Genomic DNA, 19,786 nt, shown 5'->3' on the forward strand with positions numbered 1-19,786 from the left:
GAGAGTGCAGATTTCTCTCAGCAGGAGTAGTTGGATTTTGAAAGAAAGTTGGTAATGAAATTGTTTGGTTCACATGAAAGTCGGAGACGACTTTTGGTAAAAATTTTGGATGAGTTCTCATTACCACTTTCGCAGAATGAAAAACCGTGTAGGGTTCTTGAGCGCAATGGGCCTGGATTTCGCTAACCCTACGCGCTGAAGTGATTGCCACCAGAAAAGCAGCTTTCCATGTGAGATGTTGAAGCGATGCCTTATGTATTGGCTCGAATGGAGGCAGCATCAGACGTGATAGGACAACATTCAGTTCCCATGGAGGAGAAGGCTTTCTAATGGGAGGAAAAACCTTTTTTAAACCTTCCAGGAAGTCCTTAATAATTGGAATCCGAAAAAAGGAAGTTTGTGATGGGCTCTTTCTGTATGCCGTTACAGCCGCCAAGTGAACCTTTATTGATGACAGTTGTAAGCCCGATTTTGCCAAACTTAGCAAGTATGGCAGGATAGATTCCTCTCCACAGGAAACCGGGTAATGAAAATGTCACTTACCCAGTGTACATCTGTTCGTGGCATCAGTCGCTGAAGATTCACATGTTGTGCATAGCCCGCCATCTGGTGTTGGGTCGGAGTGTTACAAGTTGTTTTTCTTCGAAGAAGTCTTTCGAGTCACGGGACCGAGGGACTCCTCCTCTTTGTCTCCATTGCGCATGGGCGTCGACTCCATCTTCGATTGTTTTCCCCGCAGAGGGCGAGGTAGGAGTTGTTTGTTAGTAATAGTGCCCATGCAATGGAGTGAATAAGTATGTACCTATTTAAGATTTAATATATTTACAAATGTACAAAGTTGAAGCTAACTTCCAAACGGCTACAGGCTCCCGGGGAGGTGGGTGGGCACATGTGAATCTTCAGCGACTGATGCCACGAACAGATGTACACTGGGTAAGTGACATTTTCAGTTCGATGGCATCTGTCTCTGTAGATACACATGTTGTGCATAGACTAGTAAGCAGTTATCTCCCCAAAAGCGGTGGCTCAGCCTGTAGGAGTGGAAGTAGTCTGAAATAAGGTTCTTAGTACGGCTTGACCTACTGTGGCTTGTTGTGCTGATAGCACGTCTACACAGTAGTGCTTGGTAAATGTGTGAGGCGTAGACCATGTGGCTGCCTTACATATTTCGTGCATTGGAATATTCCCTAGGAAGGCCATGATAGCGCCTTTCTTTCTGGTTGAGTGTGCCCTTGGTGTAATGGGCAGTTGTGTTTTTGCTTTAAGGTAGCAGATTTGGATGCACTTAACTATCCATCTGGCTATACCCTGTTTCGATATTGGGTTTCCTGCGTGAGGTTTTTGAAATGCAATAAACAGTTGTTTAGTTTTTCTGATGTGTTTAGTTCTGCCGATGTAGTACATTAGTGCTCTTTTGACGTCTAATGTATGTAGTGCCCTTTCAGCTATGGAATCTGGCTGTGGGAAGAACACTGGTAGCTCTACCGTTTGATTAAGGTGGAACGGTGAAATAATCTTTGGCAAAAATTTAGGATTGGTCCTTAGGACTACTTTATTTTTGTGTAGTTGGATAAAAGGTTCTTGTATTGTAAACGCCTGAATTTCACTTACTCTTCTTAGAGATGTGATGGCGATGAGAAATGCAACTTTCCAGGTTAGGAATTGTATTTCGCAAGAGTGCATAGGTTCAAAGGGTGGACCCATGAGTCTTGTTAAGACGATGTTGAGGTTCCATGAAGGAACGGGTGGTGTCCTTGGTGGTATAATTCTTTTGAGGCCTTCCATAAACGCTTTAATGACAGGTATCCTAAATAGTGAAGTTGAATGGGTAATCTGCAGGTATGCAGATATTGCTGCTAGGTGTATTTTAATGGAAGAGAAGGCCAGGTTCGATTTTTGTAAGTGTAGTAAGTAACCCACTACATCTTTTGGAGATGCGTGTAATGGTTGAATTTGATTATGATGGCAGTAGCAAACAAACCTTTTCCATTTGCTTGCATAGCAGTGTCTAGTGGATGGTCTTCTAGCTTGCTTTATGACTTCCATACATTCTTGTGTGAGGTTTAAGTGTCCGAATTCTAGGATTTCAGGAGCCAGATTGCTAGATTCAGCGATGCTGGGTTTGGATGCCTGATTTGTTGTTTGTGTTGTGTTAACAGATCTGGCCTGTTGGGCAACTTGACGTGGGGTACTACTGATAGGTCTAGCAGTGTTGTGTACCATGGTTGCCTTGCCCATGTTGGTGCTATCAGTATGAGTTTGAGTTTGTTTTGACTCAATTTGTTTACTAGATATGGAAGGAGAGGGAGAGGGGGAAAAGCGTACGCAAATATCCCTGACCAGTTCATCCATAGGGCATTGCCTTGAGACTGCCTGTGTGGGTATCTGGATGCAAAGTTTTGGCATTTTGCGTTCTCCTTTGTTGCAAATAAGTCTATTTGAGGTGTTCCCCAAAGTTTGAAGTAAGTGTTTAGAATTTGGGGGTGAATTCCCCACTCGTGGACCTGTTGGTGATCTCGAGAGAGATTGTCTGCAAGTTGATTCTGGATCCATGGAATAAACTGTGCTATTAGGCGAATGTGGTTGTGAATTGCCCATTGCCATATTTTTTGTGCCAGAAGGCACAGCTGTGTCGAGTGTGTCCCCCCCTGTTTGTTTAGATAATACATTGTTGTCATGTTGTCCGTTTTGACAAGAATGTATTTGTGAGTTATGATTGGTTGAAATGCTTTTAATGCTTGGAAAACTGCTAGTAGTTCGAGGTGATTTATATGCAGCTTTCTTTGATGTACGTCCCATTGTCCTTGTATGCTGTGTTGATTGAGGTGTGCTCCCCACCCTGTCATGGAAGCATCTGTTGTTATCACGTATTGTGGCACTGGGTCTTGGAAAGGCCGCCCTTTGTTTAAATTTATATTGTTCCACCATAGAAGCGAGAGGTATGTTAGGCGGTCTATCAACACCAGATCTAGAAGCTGACCCTGTGCTTGTGACCATTGTGATGCTAGGCACTGTTGTAAGGGCCGCATGTGCAACCTTGCGTTTGGGACAATGGCTATGCATGAGGACATCATGCCTAGGAGTTGTAATATCATCTTCGCCTGTATTCTTTGTGTTGGATACATGCGTTGTATAATCTTTTGGAAATGTTGAACCCTTCGTGGACTTGGAGTGGCTATTCCCCTTGTTGTATCTATTGTCGCTCCTAGGTATTGTTGTACCTTGCACGGCAGAATGTGTGATTTCGCATAGTTGATGGTGAAACCAAGTTTGTAGAGGGTTTGTATGACCTGATCTGTGTGGTGTGAGCACCTGGTCAGTGAGTCGGTCTTGATTAGCCAGTCGTCTAGATACGGGAATACGTGTATTTGCTGCCTTCTGATGTGTGCAGCCACTACTGCTAGGCACTTTGTGAAGACTCTTGGTGCAGTTGTTAAACCGAACGGCAATACTTTGAATTGGTAATGTATTCCTTTGAATACGAACCTTAGGTATTTCCTGTGCGAAGGATGTATTGGTATGTGGAAATACGCGTCTTTGAGATCTAAGGTTGTCATGTAATCTTGTTGCTTTAGCAATGGTAACACTTCCTGTAGCGTGACCATGTGAAAGTGTTCTGATTTGATGTATGTGTTTAGTGTTCTGAGGTCTAGGATTGGTCTCAGTGTTTTGTCCTTCTTTGGTATTAGAAAGTACAGTGAGTAAACCCCTGTATTTGTTTGTGTATCTGGTACCAGTTCTATTGCGTTCTTTTGCAGTAATGCTTGAACTTCTATTTCTAGGAGGTCCGAATGTTGTTTTGATATATTTTGTGTTTTTGGTGGTATGTTTGGAGGGATTTGTAGAAATTCTATGCAATAACCATGTTGGATAATTGCTAAGACCCAAGTGTCTGTTGTTATGTTCTCCCACTCTTGGTAATACTGACTTATTCTTCCCCCCACTGGTGTTGTGTGGAGGGGATGAGTGACGTGTGAGTCACTGTTTGTTTGTAGGTGTTTTGGGGCCTTGAAATTTTCCCCTGCTTCTAGGGAATTGTCCCCCTCTGTATTGGCCCCGAAAGCCTCCCCTTTGGTACTGTCCCTGGTAGGTGGACGGTGTTGACTGTGAGGTACTGGGTTGCGTGGATTGACCCCGAAACCCCCCTCTAAAGGTTGTCTTGCGGAAGGTGTTGAAAGTGCCTCTGCTCTGCGGGGAGTAGAGCGCGCCCATGGCTTTTGCAGTGTCAGTGTCCTTTTTTAGCTTCTCAATTGCCGTGTCCACTTCAGGCCCGAACAATTGTTGCTCATTAATTGGCATATTGAGCACCGCCTGCTGTATCTCTGGTTTAAAACCAGATGTTCGTAGCCACGCGTGCCTTCGGATGGTTACTGCCGTGGTAACCGTTCTTGCTGCTGTGTCCGCTGCGTCCATAGAGGAGCGTATCTGGTTATTGGAGATGTTTTGGCCCTCCTCAACCACTTGTTTCGCCCTCTTTTTTTAGTTCTGTGGGTAGATGCTCAATGAGGTGTTGCATCTCATCCCAGTGGGCTCTGTCATATCGCGCTAGGAGCGCTTGAGAGTTTGCGATGTGCCACTGGTTTGCAGCCTGTACTGCGACCCTTTTACCGGCTGCATCGAACTTTCGGCTCTCCTTATCTGGGGGTGGTGCATCGCCCGATGTGTGGGAGTTTGCTCTCTTGCGAGCCGCCCCTACCACAACCGAATCTGGTGGCAGTTGTGAGGTGATGAATGCTGGGTCTGTGGGAGGTGCTTTATATTTTTTTACCACCCTCGGTGTTATTGCCCTACTTTTGACAGGCTCTTTGAATATGTCCTTTGCGTGCCTTAGCATTCCTGGGAGCATAGGCAGGCTTTGGTAGGTGCTATGTGTGGAAGAGAGGGTGTTGAAGAGGAAGTCATCTTCGACAGGCTCCGAGTGTAGAGACACGTTGTGGAACTCTGCTGCTCTAGGCACCACTTGTGAATATGCTGTGCTGTCTTCTGGTGGTGAGGGCTTTGTAGGATACGCCTCAGGACTGTTGTCCGACACTGGGGCGTCGTATAAGTCCCAAGCATCTTGGTCCTGGTCACCTTGGCTTAAGGTGGTGTGAGCCGGTGAATGTGACGGAGTCTGTGCCGGTGAAATGGGAGCCACAGGTGGAGGAGAGGGTGGTGGAGTTACCTTCTTCACCAGTTTTGTTTGTGGTGTTTGTTCTTGTTGGAATTCCAGTCTCCTCTTCCTCCTAATAGGGGGAAGGGTGCTTATTTTCCCTGTTCTACTCTGTATAAAAATCCTTTTTTGAGTGTGGTCCACCTCAGTGGATTGTAATTCCTCTTCGAATCTATGCTTTCGCATTTGAGAGGACAGTGATTGTTCCTCTGAATAGGAACCGGTAGTTGGCTCAGTTGCGGGTCGTTTTGGCACCGAAACCATGTCCACGCTCTTTTTCGGCTCCGAGGAGACTTTCCTCTTTTTCGGAGTCGACCCCTCTCGGCGTCGATCCTCCTCGGTGCCGCTGTCTCTGCGTCGAGCAGCTTCGGCTCCGCTATCTCGGCGTCGATCTTTGCCGGCAGCACTATCTCGGTCCCGAGATGGCTGGGTGCCTGTGTCTCGACCCGAGTCGGACGATCTCGGCACTATTTCGGCCTTCTTCGGTGCCGATGGTCGGTCACCGAGTTTATGGGTTGAGCCATGGCCTGATGGCAGTGGCGTCCCCTGGGCCTTGTCAGTTTTCTTATGTGCTATCTTCGACGTCTTACTCACTGTTTCATGGTCGTCGAATTCGTCCGAGTCCGATTCATGGATCGAGAAGGCTTCTACTTCTTCTTGTTCCTCGAAATCTCGGTGTCCTGTCGGCGTGGATGCCATTTGCAGTCTTCTGGCTCGGCGGTCACGGAGCGTTTTTCGGGACCGGAACGCATGACAGGCCTCACAAGTTTCTTCCCTGTGCTCGGGCGACAGGCACAGGTTACAGACCGAATGTTGGTCTGTATATGGGTATTTGTTGTGGCATTTAGGACAGAAACGGAACGGGGTCCGTTCCATCAGCGTCGATGTCACACGCGGTCGGGCCGACCAGGCCCCGACGGGGGATCGAAAACTACCCCGAAGGGCAACGGAGATGTTATCGTATCGATGCGATGTCGATGCTATCTAACCCGATCCCGAACGCAACAATACCGACGTAATTTTCCGATTTTGAGCTAACTTTCCGTTCCGAAACCCGGAGCGAAAGGAACACGTCCGAACCCGATGGCGGAAAGAAAACAATCGAAGATGGAGTCGACGCCCATGCGCAATGGAGACAAAGAGGAGGAGTCCCTCGGTCCCGTGACTCGAAAGACTTCTTCGAAGAAAAACAACTTGTAACACTCCGACCCAACATCAGATTGCGGGCTATGCACAACATGTGTATCTACAGCGACAGATGCCATCGAACATGTTGTTATCTAAACACCACACACAGAATATTTTCCACTTGCTTGCATAAGCCGATCTTGTGGAAGGGCGCTTTGCTTCTTTCAGAATTTCCATACAGTCCTGAGGTAGGTTCAAGTGTCCATATTGCACTAGCTCAGGAGCCATGCTGCCAAACTCAACGATGAGAGGTTGGGATGAGATATCTGCCTTCTGAACTTCGTGAGCAGGTCCGGACGATAAGGCAGCCTGCTGTGTGGTTTGAGTGACCGGTGAAGAAGGTCTGGGAACCACCATTGGCGTGGCCATTCCGGAGCAATTAGGATCATTTTGGACTGAGCATTGGATAACTTCTGGAGGACCGCCGGAATCAGGGGAAGCGGTGGAAAGGCGTAAAGAAATGCTCCTGACCAGCTTATCCACAGGGCATTCCCCAGTGTCCCTGGATGGTAATATCTGGAGGCGAAGTTTTGGGATTTTTCTTGTTTTCTGGGGTTGCGAATAGAGGGGGTACCCCATAGTGCGAAAATGGAACGAACGACGTCGTCGTGTAGCACCCATTCGTGGTTCTCGTCCATTACGCGACTGAGGGCATCCGCTTGAACATTCTGGATGCCAGGCAGGTGAGTTGCCACTAGCGACAGGTTCCTGGCTAGAAGCCAATGCCAGATTATCTGAGCCTCTCTGGATAAAATCCTGGACCTGGTGCCTCCTTGTTTGTTCACGTAGTACATAGTGGCCACGTTGTCCGTCTGGAGAAGGAGAGTTTCTGCTCTCAGAGAGGGAAGGAAGGCTTTGAGCGCAAGGTGGACTGCGCGAAGTTCCAGCAGGTTGATGTGATAGAGACTCTCTCCACTTGCCTTGGACTCGAAGATGTTCCATGTGCGCCCCCCATCCGAGCAGTGACGCATCTGTTACGATGGTTTGAGCTGGAGGCTGTTGTTGGAACGGAATCCCCACCAAGAGATTGCTGGGTAAACACCACCACTTGAGGGACTGTAGGGCGTGGGGAGAAAGGAGGACTTTGTTCTCCCAATCGTCCATCAGTTGACACCACTGATCCTCCAGGTTTTCCTGTAATGGTCTCATATGGAGGCGAGCATTGGGAACGAGATGGATACAAGACGCCATCGAGCCCAGTAGAGAAGCTATTACTCTTGCAGTGGTCTGAGGAGTTTCCTGCAGTTGTTTGCACTTTTGGAGAATCGATAATCGTCGTTCCTCCGAAGGAAACACCTTTCCTAGATTGGTATCTATAATGGCCCCTAAGTAATGCAACCTCTGAACAGGCGTTGCTGTGGATTTCAGGATATTGACTTGAAGACCGAGCTTCTGCAACAACTGTAGAGTCCATTTGAAATGTTGTTGCGCCTCTAGATAACTGGAGGCCTTTATGAGCCAATCGTCTAGATAGGGGTAGACAAATATTCAGTGTTTCCTCAAGTGGGCGGCTACCACCGCCATGCATTTGGAAAAAGTTCTCTGCGCTGATTTGAGGCTGAAGGGTAGAACCGCAAATTGGTAATGACGTTTTCCGACTGTGAACCTTAGGAATTTTCGATGTTTCTTGGTCACCGGAATATGAAAGTAAGCGTCGCAAAGGTCTATTGCACAGAGCCAGTCGCGCTGACGAAGATGTGGGTAAATTTGGTGCAAGGATAGCATCCTGAATTTCTCTTTGCGAATCCACTTTTTTGCTGTCCTTAGATCTAAAATGGGACGAAACTCTTGCTTGTCTTTTTTCGGTACAAGGAAATACCTCGAATAAATCCCCTTCCCTTGCTGGCTGATTGGGACGGGTTCTATGGCTCTTTTTTGTAATAGAATAGTGACTTCTAACTGAAGAGCTTCGAGGTGGTGGCTGGCTGTTTTGGGTGGAACAGATGGTGGAGGACTGGTGAATCTGAGAGCGTAACCATGTCTCACAATATTCAATACCCAGGCGTCTGATGTGATGTGTAGCCACTCGTCGAGATGATTTGAGATACTTCCCCCTACCGGAGTGGATAACGGAGGAGGGGGAAGCGAAGATTCAGGGCTTAGACGCGGGAGCCTGTCGAGCTGTCTGAGTTTGAGGTGTTGAACGACCCCTTGTCGACCTTCGTTGTGTGGAGAAGCCCCTTTGATGCTGCTGCTGTTGCTGTTGGCGTGAAGACATCCAGTGTGGTGACTGATACCGGTGGGTGAAAAGTCTTCGCTGATATGGGCGGAATACCTTTCGTTGTTCTTTTGGTCGTTCCATGCCTACCGCTTTCAGGGTATCTAGCTCAGACTTCATTCTGCCCATCTCATCATCGGCATGAGAACCGAACAAAGTGGAGCCTGAGAAAGGTAAATTTTTTATTCTCTGCTGTGCTTCTGGTTTGAGAGATGTAAGTCTCAACCATGCATGTCTTCTGAGCGCTATTCCGTGAGCATAGTTATGTGTGGATAGTACCGAAGAATCAGCTGCAGCACTTATTACTTGGTTAGAAACCATGGCTCCCTCGTCCACGACCTCCAGGAAATCTTCCCTTTTGTCCTTAGGAAGATGTTCCGCAAACTGCAGTACAGAGTCCCAGAGGGCCCGATCGTATCTCCCTAATAAAGCAGTAGCGCTGGCTGCTTTCATCGTGATGGCTGCAGTAGAACATACTTTTCGTCCTGCAGCATCGATCTTTATGCTCTCTTTATCTGGAGGTGAAGAGGAAGACGGTGATGTCGAATGCAATTTCTTTGCCGCTACTATGACCACCGAATCCGGTACTGGGTCCGACCTCAAGAATAGAGGATCTTGTTCTGGTGGACGATATTTCTTAATAAGTCTGGAAGGAGCAGACTTTGTTGCGGCCGGTGTAAGAAAAATATCCATTGCCGGTTCAATAAGACCTGGAACCAGTGGAAGCAAAGGTCTGGAAGATTTCTGACGTCGATGGGGCAGGTACCGCCAGCGGGATATTCAGTTTGGTTGCCCCTCGTACTAAGACCTCCTGGAATGTATTCACATCATCTATGGGGGACACTTTCGGGGACGGTGAGTCCGATAGGGTTGGAGAGTAGTCCCGTGTACACGAAGAAGAATGTCTATGATGTGAATGCTGAGATCTCTGCCGTGATTCATGACGATGGTGCCGAGAGGAAGATGAACGTCTAGAGGAATGTCCAGAACGTCTTACAGATCGCGTCAAAACAGACTCTGAAGGAGGAGCCGGAAGAGGAGCCGTAGGTGTTACCGGTGTCTGCGGCAACGGCGACTGTCGAGGAGAGAGTTGTGGAGACGCTGGAATCAGGATGAGTGAGGCAGAGGATTCTGACGTGGTATAAACCCTTCTAGGCCTCTTTGATTGTCGCCTCAACGTCGACACACTCCTCGACGTCGAAGTGCGGTGACGGCGAGTGCCTTTCGATGTCGATTCCTCTCGCCGTTGAGAACCTCTCGACGACGACCCTCGACGTCGTTGTGGTGACAGCGAACGTCTCCGACGGCGAGCACTCTCCCTCGACGTCGATCGCTCTCGTCGTGTCGACGGCGAGCCGGACTCAGATCTCCTCAACGTGGATCGTCCTCGCTGTGTCGACGGCGACCCAGATCTCGACGGCGAGTGTCCACGCCGTCTCGACGGCGAAATGGCTATCGACGGCGAACGATGTCTCTTCCTCGCTGGTGAACCACTCCTCGACGGCGAGCATGTTGGCGCCGTTCCCTGTCTCGACGTCGACGCCCTCGACGTCGTCGGAGACCTGTGTCGTTTTTTAGCAGGTCTGGTCGGAGTTATAGAGGAAACAGGGTGAGCCCTGGTAGAAGACTGACCTTCTCCTCGCTCTGTGGTAGAATGACCACTTTTTCTCCTGTCCTCTTTCGCCTGAAGTCGGATTTTCTCCCCGTCACGAAGAGTTCTTCTGGAGAAAGTTTTACAGATGTCACACGACTCCGGTTTGTGGCTGGATGGAAGGCAAATTATACAGACCCGATGTGGATCTGTTTTAGCCTTTTTTCTGCCACAAGAAGGGCATTTGTCAAAAAGTGAAGGCATTTCTGAACTAGAAAAACCTCAAAATTCTGTCAGAATTTAACAGAAAAGAGTAGGAAATGATCACTCAATGTTAAAAACGTCGAGTGAAATTGAAATTCAAAAGATTTTTAATGAATTTCTGTCACAAAAAGGCTTTGTGAGGTAGAGCTCAATGCTTCAGGGTCCTGTCAGAGAGGAGCCGGAAAAAAGAACTGAGGCAGCTGCCTTTTGCTGTGCATGATGGGAAACTGGAAGACTTTACTTTCTTAAAGGTACAGCTCTATTTACATTCTGTATAATGGCAGCCTATGGGCTACACTGCCCTGCATTTTTTATTCTCATGAGAGGTGTAAATAGAATATGAGAATGTATTTGTTATTACATTTATAGAATAAATAGATGTTTAAACGTGAATTTACACTACAACTGTTTTCTTTTAACAATTTGGCCTGTGTAGCTGTTCACATAGGCTGCACATTGTTATTCTTAAGTGTTTTTTTGACAGACCTTTTTCAAAGGGCTGGTATTAGCACTTCAGAATATACTTCACACCAGTGCTCCGGGGTCCCCGCAGGCGCGCAGAACTATTCAGTGCTTATGACTATACATGGAAATCCCGTACGAGAGAACCAAGGTTGCAGTCACTAAAAGAAAAATGGAATCTATCTTTTTTGCCAATAAAAATAAGAAGCAAGATAGTGAAGGTATTAACTAATCACATCCTACAGTAATCAAGAAAAGGGCCTTTAGAACATTAGTTTGTAAGCCCTGGTATATTATCAAAGCTGATCCAGTGACAGGACAAAAGATTTCAAGGAACTCTTCAATAACATATCAAAGAGCTTTTTCAATGTGTGATGCCCTTGTTAGGCGTGGTCAAAAGGTAGTCCGACACAGAACATGGTTAGAACAGAGTAGAAGGTTTCACAATTGCAGCACGTGCAAAGTGTGTCAGATACGGGTGAATACCATAGAATACTGAAACCCCATTTCACAACAGACCATATATGATATAAGGTTTTTACACCAGCAAAACAGAGTATACAGCTTACGTCCTAAATTTCAACTGCAATCTCAGGAATGTGGGCAGCATAATGCTTCAGGTACACAAATGGATTTTACAGCACATGAGGACCATCAAACATAGGGACCACACCTATCCAAGTGGCCAGGCATTTTGAAGAGGAACACAGTCAGGATGTGAGAAAGCTGAAGTATTTTGTTATTGATGCAATACAGAGCAATATGAGGCGTGGTAACAGGGAAAAGTCCCTCAGTCAAATGGAAATGAGATATATTCTGAATCTTGACAGCAAAACACCAAATGGCTTAAATGCTGATGATTAATTATATATGTGCCTATAAATATGTCAAACTAAATGATTTATCTTGCTGTATAGCCCCCATTAGAAATATGTGTTCTCCCACTCATCCTCCATTCATATTTTATCCTCAGAGTATAATCCCCAATTCTTCGTTGCATAAAGGATCAGAATACCACTTTAAAGTTGAACAATCTTGCATATGGTTATTGAGTAGATACAATTAGTGACTGATATGAAGTTATTAAAGGTTTTATGATGGCTGAATAAGCAACCCATGTTTGATCAGCAAGCAATGTGGACTAATGGTGGTTGGTCATATAAGCCCACTTGGGCAGACTGTTTTAAATATTTTTTTTTGAATTTCACTCTTTGAATATTGATTTTGAATATTAGCTTTGGATTTCTGTTTGAATGAGTTCTGTGGATTTTGATTGTATTGTGGAGAATAATTAGATTGTACATTATATGCGTATTCGGGTATTAGGAGCTCCAATTGTAAAACTAAAACAAGTCATGTAACGTGCAATTAGAAATGTGTGCAAATCATTTTAAGAAGTATTTTGTCACTTTCTATGGTGTTGTGATGGTGCCACAATTGTATGTGATCAAGGCTGTGTTAGTCAGGTGAAATGCATCAGGGCAGAGAGAGAACAACTGCAAAAAGTCAATTTGGAGCATTTACAAAAAGTGTCTGCTTCTTCGCCATGGAAGGTGTGAGAGTGGTTTGGCAGTGCAATTTACTTTTTTTTTTGGGGGGGGTAAACTGAGGAGAAAATCAAGTAGCTAGCCCCGGATCTGCGTCAGAAGGAGAACTGACATAAGCGCCCAGGGGCTCTGGTGTTATTTACGGGGCAGCATGGACTCGATGCAAGAGCCAAAGTTCCCATACCTGCTGGTGAGTAGGAACAAAGCTGAGAAAAATCTTCAGATCCAGTCGGGGACCTGGGTGGGGAATTTGTGGGTAGTTTTAAGCTTTTCACACATCATGAAATTGAGTTAGCGTTCAACAGAGAAGAATTTGTTGTCTTTACACTACTGAGAACTGGTGATAGTGCAGGGTTGTTAAAAGACTACTGCCCACACAGGGGAATGAACATCAAAAGCCCCCATTACAGTAGAGGAGCTGCTGGCCAAGAAACAAGCCTCCATCAGTTTACAACTAGAAGCCTCCAAATAATGACGACCTGCCCAGCAGGGGGGCAGACATTTAGAGGTTTTATTATAGTTGGGGAGTTACTGGCCATCAAGTAGGAGCGAACATTGTAAAGGATATATCAACCAACTCAGTGGAGTGCACAAGGGGACTCAGTCAGGGAAAAACAAAAGCTTCCACAGAATGAATAAACTTACCAACAAAGAGAAGTTACTCACTCACCTCTGTAATGGAGCTGGAGCAATGAGAAATATGTCTGAATATATAGCAGTAACTGACTTTGTGTCTGGGCAAGGCCTTAAGCTGTGAACAATGCCCATCATTCTTACCTTAGAAGCTGGTTGATGTACAAGTCCTCCAGTCTGCAGCTGTACTGAGGGCTGGGAATCACTGGTACAGAGGGGAACGGGTGACTGGCTGGAAATGCTGTTTGGTGCAGACTGAACTCGCTGTGGGGGCAAGAAGAAAGGGGTGTGGTATATGAGGACAGCCCAACTAGGAATGGAAACTGTGTGGGAACATCCCAACAAAGCATACAAACAATGTTAGTTCCATCCAACGTTAACAACAGTGAAACAAAAACTCTAGAGACACAGACAACATTGGAAGAATCAAATACACTGACAGGAACAGTCACGGTCAACACATCCACTATGACAGAACTATGGAACACACAAAAAATGACAACTACTGAACATATGGAAAGTGACAGAACCACAGACCAGACGGGCAGTGACTGAACCATCAAACATATGGACAGTGTCAAAACCCAAGAAGACAACAATTGTGACACCATTGAAAATCCAGTAACAAAATATCAGAAACAGAAGTGGTATTACTAGTGAAGGAGAATGTAACACACAGCTCCAGTAAACACAACAAATGAACCGCCAAACACACTGACAGAACCAGCCAACACACTGATACTCATCAGATCATCACAAATTAAATCTAAATTGCCATCTTTCAGTCAAAGTTGACTTTTGTTAGTACAAATGGTAGGTGACAATCTCCTGAACCGTGGGTTTTAAAGGATCTTATTTGTTTAAAATGCAGTACTGTACAAACCTCATATTTTGCTGCAGTGCAACCCTGTTTGGTGGCTGTCGGGACTCCTTCAAGACAGCTGTGTACTCTTGAGGCAGGTGAAGATAACTAAACTCTAATATACCTCAGGTGCCAAATTGAAAGATTGAGCAGCTGGGGATCCTGATGCCTGACCTTGCCTCTGTGTGAAAAATTCCAGCCTATGGGGAATCTTCTCTGGAGGCTGAGAGACAACTTCAAGAGAGTGAAATAGCAAGGCTGTCTGGCCCAGGTTGCCGCTAATAGGATGAGTTAGTGATGTTTGTCTGAGCTTTCTCAACACAAAGCCAAGTTGTGAGAGATCTTATAAAGAGTAGGTAAATATCCCTGACAAGTTCATCCATAGTGCATTGCCCAGGGACTGTGAATGTGGGAACCTTCCAGTGAAGCTTGGACATTTTGCATGATCTGGGGTAGTTAACAGGTCTATCCGTGAGGTGCCCCAATGTGGAAGTATGTATGAAGGATCTGGGGGGTGGGCCTCCCACTCATGAACATGCTGATGCATCCTTTGCAGGTCTGCAAAGTCATTGTCCATCACTGGGAAATGCTCAAAACATGAGGTGAACGTTGTAGCAGAGTGGCTGATTCCGGATCCTCTGCACTAGAGGAGAGAGCGGAGATTAGGTGTGTGCTGCCTTACTACTAGATGTAATATATGGTAGTCATGTTGTCTGTTCTGATCTGGACTACCTTGCCCTGAATGACATTCAGAAAGGCTTTGAGGGCTAGCTGAATGGTGGCAAGGAGTTTCAAGTAACTCAAGTGACAATCTTGGAGCTGAGAGGGTCCGGTTTGTGTGTATTGGTTGAGACGAGCACCTCACTATATTGAGGGAGGAGTCTGTGGTAATGGTCAGCTACAGAATTGGGTCTGCAAAAGGCCTATCTTTCACCATGTTGGTGCTGTTCCACCACAGCAGTGAGTGGTGCTCTTTGACCTGCACCAGCACTAGATCTTCCTATTGACCTTCCACCTGAGACCACTCTTGAAGGGGGCACATGTGCAACATTGCATGAGGAACAATAGTGATACAGGAGGCCATCATCCCTAGGAGGCGCATAACAATGCAACTGTCAGCTGACGAGTGGGCTGAAAAAAAGGCAGCAGGTGCTGAAAAACAGAGACTTCTTGTACATAGGGGTAAGCTTTACCTATCACACTATTCAAGATGGAGCCTAGGGAGGGCTTTATTAGAAGAGATTGTGGATGGGGCTTGGTGGCATGTATAGTGAAACCCAAGGTGTGTAGCATGGACACAGCCGCCTGACCGTGTGCAAGACCCTTAAGCCTGCTGCTGTTCTTGATCAGCAAATCGTTGAGGTAGGGGAAGAAATGAATGCCTTACCAGAGCAAATGTGCTACCACCACTGCTAAGCACTTTGTAAACACCCTTGAGTCTGAGGCGACCCTGGAGGCAAGTTCTTTGAATTAGTAATCCACGTATCACAAATTAAAGTTACTTCCTAAAAGGATGGTGGATGGGAATGTGGAAATAGGTGTCCCTCAGATCCAGCACTTTCATGAAATTTCCTTGCTGAATGAGGGAGATGACCCCAGGCAGAGTTGTGATATGGAAATGTTCCGATGTGACATATTCATTGAGGGAGACTGAGATTTGAGGAAACCTTCCTTATTGGGAGTCAGAAAGTACAGCAATTATACCCTGATCCCTTGGTGTTGTGAGGACGCCAGTTTATAGAAGGGCCTGCATCTCTTTCAAGAGTAGCAAAAGGTGTTAGTCGACATTGATGCCCATGGTGGGATATTGGGGTGTGGGATGAAATGCAGTTTGAGGCAGTAGGTGTGTTGGATGACAGCTACTACCCAATTTTTGTTGTCCGCTCCACCCAATGGAAGAGGAAATCGCGTAATCTCCCCTCAACAGGTGATGTGTGACTGGGGAGATGCGGACCTGTCAACTCACATGGTGCCATCAAATGATACACTATACTGTCTCCATTCACACAGTCACCTGGTGAGGAGCCAATATCACAGACTTGCAGGGAAAACAAACTGGAAAGCTCTACAAACATTGGATTTCCAGCTCGTTTTCGGAGGCTCTGAACTGCCGAAGTCCATTAAGGGTGTGGAAGCACCCCAGGAAATCAGTACCAGCCTCAGCAATTTTCATTTCTCGTTGTGGAGGAGGGGGTTTGGGGACCGGGCACAGGAAAAAGTGAATCTTAGATGCTACTTGGCACGAGGCCACACCATCTGCAAGGCCCCGTCTCCTCCTCACACTGAATTTTTTGCTTTAGTAGGCAGGTCTGGGGATGCAGGGCAAGGCACTGCTTAGAGGAAGCAGATCCTTTCTGTAGCCCCACATTATCTCTCTCCTTACTGCCTCCTCCCTATTGTACCCGCTGCTGGCTTATTGATGGTAAGCCTGCTGCAGCCTTTGGCTTGAGAGTGGCTGCTCAAGCAAGGGGGTTTTGATCGCCACTTTGGGCTGTTGCTTCCGAAAGGAGCCATGTATGTTGTAGCCTGGGCAGCACTCATGGACTCGTCTGTCTCTTATGCTCCTTTATCTTCTTGAGCATCTCATTAACCTGCAGCATAAAAAGGTGCTCTGTCAGCTGGGAAGTTGAGGAAATATTGTTGCACCTAAGGTTTGAACCCAAAGATATGGAGCAAGACGTGGTGCCTAAGGATGGCACAAGTGCTGCCGCGCCTCGCAGCTGTGTCTGTGGTATTCAATGTGTAACAGATGTTTGCACTGGAGAGGATTTTGCCCCCTGACACTCTCCTCCCTCCTGTAGGAAAATGCCCTTTTTTACACGGTCACCCCTACCGTTTGCCTGGTATTCGATGCAATTTTGACTGAAAGTGCACTGGGTTCCTGCTAATCAGGTCCCCAGAGCCAGATCTCTTTGCCTGAAACTGTGCAGTTGTTCCCCAATGGGCAATTCCTTTGCGCCCCCCCACTTGGTGCAGCTAAAAGTGAAAACAGGACATGACACAAAGCCTGCGTGCCATGTCCCCTAACACTGCATGCAACATATGTAAGTCACCTCTACAGCAGGCTTTACAGCCCTAGGGCAGGATACATTATATTACATGTATATATCATGCACAAGCAGATATGCCACTGCTATGTCTTTGTCGATTCTTGGACTTAGTAAGTTGACAGGGAAGCCGTTTTACGTACAAGGTCAATAAGAGTTTCCCTGCTACATGATGGCTTCACTGAAAGTAGGGGTGTTTGGTATCAAACATCTCATATTAATAAGCCCTCACTGATGCCAGTGATGGATTTATTAAAACATGCAACACAACAAGATGATGGATGGAGTGCTCAAACTTTTGAAACACTCACCCCCAGTCATAGATCTGGGTTTAATCCATCGTTCTTTTGCTCACCATGCCACCCAGTTTGGACCCAGCCATTTGTAAATAACAGTCCAACCTCAACAGCCAGGCCAGGTCCTTCCTGGACGGGGAAAAAGCATCTTGGGACTTGTTTCGGGGTTTCAAAACGTCAGCCAGGATAGCTTAAATTCAGTGGCACAGTGAGCAACAATGGATTAAGCCCAGATCTGTGACTGGGGGTGAGTGTTTGAAAAGTTTCAGAACTCCGTCCATCATCCTTTTGTGTTGCTTAAGTCCCCCTAAGCGGCCAGAATATATGCCCAGACATGGGTCCCTTGTTCACTATGCCACTGGATTCCATCTAGCCTGGTTGAAGAGGGGTGATACCCTGAAACCGGTCCCTGGATTATTTTTTTCTGGTCCAGGGAGGACCTGGCCTGGCAGTTCGGGCTGGACTGTTCCCCTGGGGAACAGGGTTGAATGATTTGCATATGGATGGGTCCAAACTGGGGTGGCATGGTGAGAAAAAGAACTATGGATTAAACCCAGATCTGTGACAGAGGTGAGTGTTTGAAAAATGTCAGCACTGCGTCCATCATCCCTTTGTGTTTAATAATGCATGCACCCAGAGGACACCTTGGAGGTGCCCCCTTAAAACCTACTAGTACTCTCGTGTGTTGGCTGACTGGTATCGACCAGCCTGCCACCACAGATGAGTTTCTGACACCATGAAGGTGAGAGCCCATGCTCAACCTCAAGTGCTCCCGGTGAAGGAAGCCCAATGCCTCAGGACAACTCGGCACCCGCCACCCCTGGCCTGTGGAGAAGAGGAGCTAAGGTGTCCCCATGTCCCGAGCATCTCAAGACTTGAACCCACATGTTGGTTCTCCTCGACTAGACTCCCTGTCGAAACTTGCAGCCTCTTTTCAACCGGACTGATCCCCATTGACTAACATGGGGCACCCGATGTGGTGCTACACCTCTGCACCCGGCTGCCCCAGTGCCACCCGATGTGACCTGTTGGTGTGGCCTTGACCCTTGCCCAATATTCATCTTAAGTCCAGGATATTGTTCCCTTAAGTCGCTGTACTATACTTTAATGCAGTACTTGTTTTTCCTCCATCGGATAACGTGCTGCTTCGACTTTTGAAACCTGAAAGTATTTTTCTTGCAAAACTCACTTACCTGAATGTATGGATTGTGGTGCCTAGATATATATTTAAAGATAACTTATTTTTGTAAATTGGTGTGGATCTCCTTATTGAGCAGTGTTCCCCATTTACTGACTGTGTATGTATTTGCAGATGTCTAACACTCCTCTCAGATAAGCCTAAGGCTGCTCGACCACACTATTCCCTAAAAGAGCACCTTGGGATTGCTAGAGCAAGCCCATGTCCACTAGTAAGGGAACCCCTGGACACTTTGCACAATATATCTCAGTAGATTTTAAGATTTTAAACAGGCACAAACAAAAACAACATGCCACTCTTAACAACTTTGCAACCCCTTGTCTATTAAACAATAAGGCTACTCTACAAAAAAACTACACTCATCATGTCACTCTCAGCCACCAAGTCCACCACCAACACACAAAGACCCAACAAAATGCATCCTAAGCCTGCTGGACAAGGAACACTATATAGACAAGCATTTGCAATGCAATGGACCTGGTGTTTGCTCGAGTTAGAGCTACTAGCGTTATAAACTTCCAAACTTGAGGTGTGCTCCCCACCCTACCATGGAAGCATCTGTTGTGATCACGTATTGAGGCACTGGGTCTTGGAAGGGCTGCCCTTGGTTTAAATTTATAGGATTCCACCATTGAAGCGAGGTGTGTGTTTGGCGGTCTATCAACACTAGATCCTGAAGTTGACCCTGTGCTTGTGTCCATTATGTCGCTAGGCACTGTTGTAAGGGCTGCATGTGTAATCTTGCGTTTGGGACAATGGCTATGCATGAAGACATCATGCCTAGAAGTTTCATCACTAATTTTACTTGATATTGTTGGTTTGGGTGCATGCTTTGTATTACATTTTGGAATGCTTGTACCCTTTGTGGACTTGAGTGGCAATCCCTTTTTTTGTGTTGATTGTTGCTCCTAAGTATTGTTGTATTTGATACAGTTGTAAGTGTGATTTTAGGTAGTTTATTGAGAACCCTAATTTGCGAAGGGTTTCTATGACGTATTTTGTGTGTTGAAGACACTGTTTCTGAGTGTTGGTTTTTATTAACCAATCGTCTAGATACAGGAATACGTGTATGTGCTGTCTTCTGATATGTGCCGCTACTACTGCAAGGCTTTTTGTAAATACCCTTGGTGCTGTTGTTATCCCCAATGGTAACACTTTGAATTGGTAATGTACTCCTTGGATTACAAACCTCAAGTATTTCCTGTGTGAAGGATGTATGGGTATATGGAAGTACGCATCCTTTAGATCTAATGTTGACATGTAGTTTTGTTGTTTGAGCAAGGGGATCACATCTTGAAGTGTTACCATGTGAAAGTGATCTGATTTGA

At 46.3% G+C, this 19,786-nt stretch overlaps 1 protein-coding gene across 4 annotated transcripts in view; it reads right to left on the reverse strand.

The window, feature by feature from the left end:
* Window positions 1–19,786, reverse strand: part of MRTFA (myocardin related transcription factor A) — a 231,153-nt gene that overhangs the window by 67,289 nt on the left and 144,078 nt on the right. For all 4 annotated transcript variants that reach the window (XM_069231149.1, XM_069231148.1, XM_069231151.1 and 1 more), the window contains one exon: window positions 13,200–13,319. In XM_069231149.1, the coding sequence (XP_069087250.1) occupies window positions 13,200–13,319 (120 nt within the window). The remainder of the gene's footprint in view (window positions 1–13,199; window positions 13,320–19,786) is intronic.

The sequence above is a fragment of the Pleurodeles waltl genome, chromosome 4_2 (assembly GCF_031143425.1).
Source record: "Pleurodeles waltl isolate 20211129_DDA chromosome 4_2, aPleWal1.hap1.20221129, whole genome shotgun sequence".
Lineage (NCBI taxonomy): Eukaryota > Metazoa > Chordata > Amphibia > Caudata > Salamandridae > Pleurodeles > Pleurodeles waltl.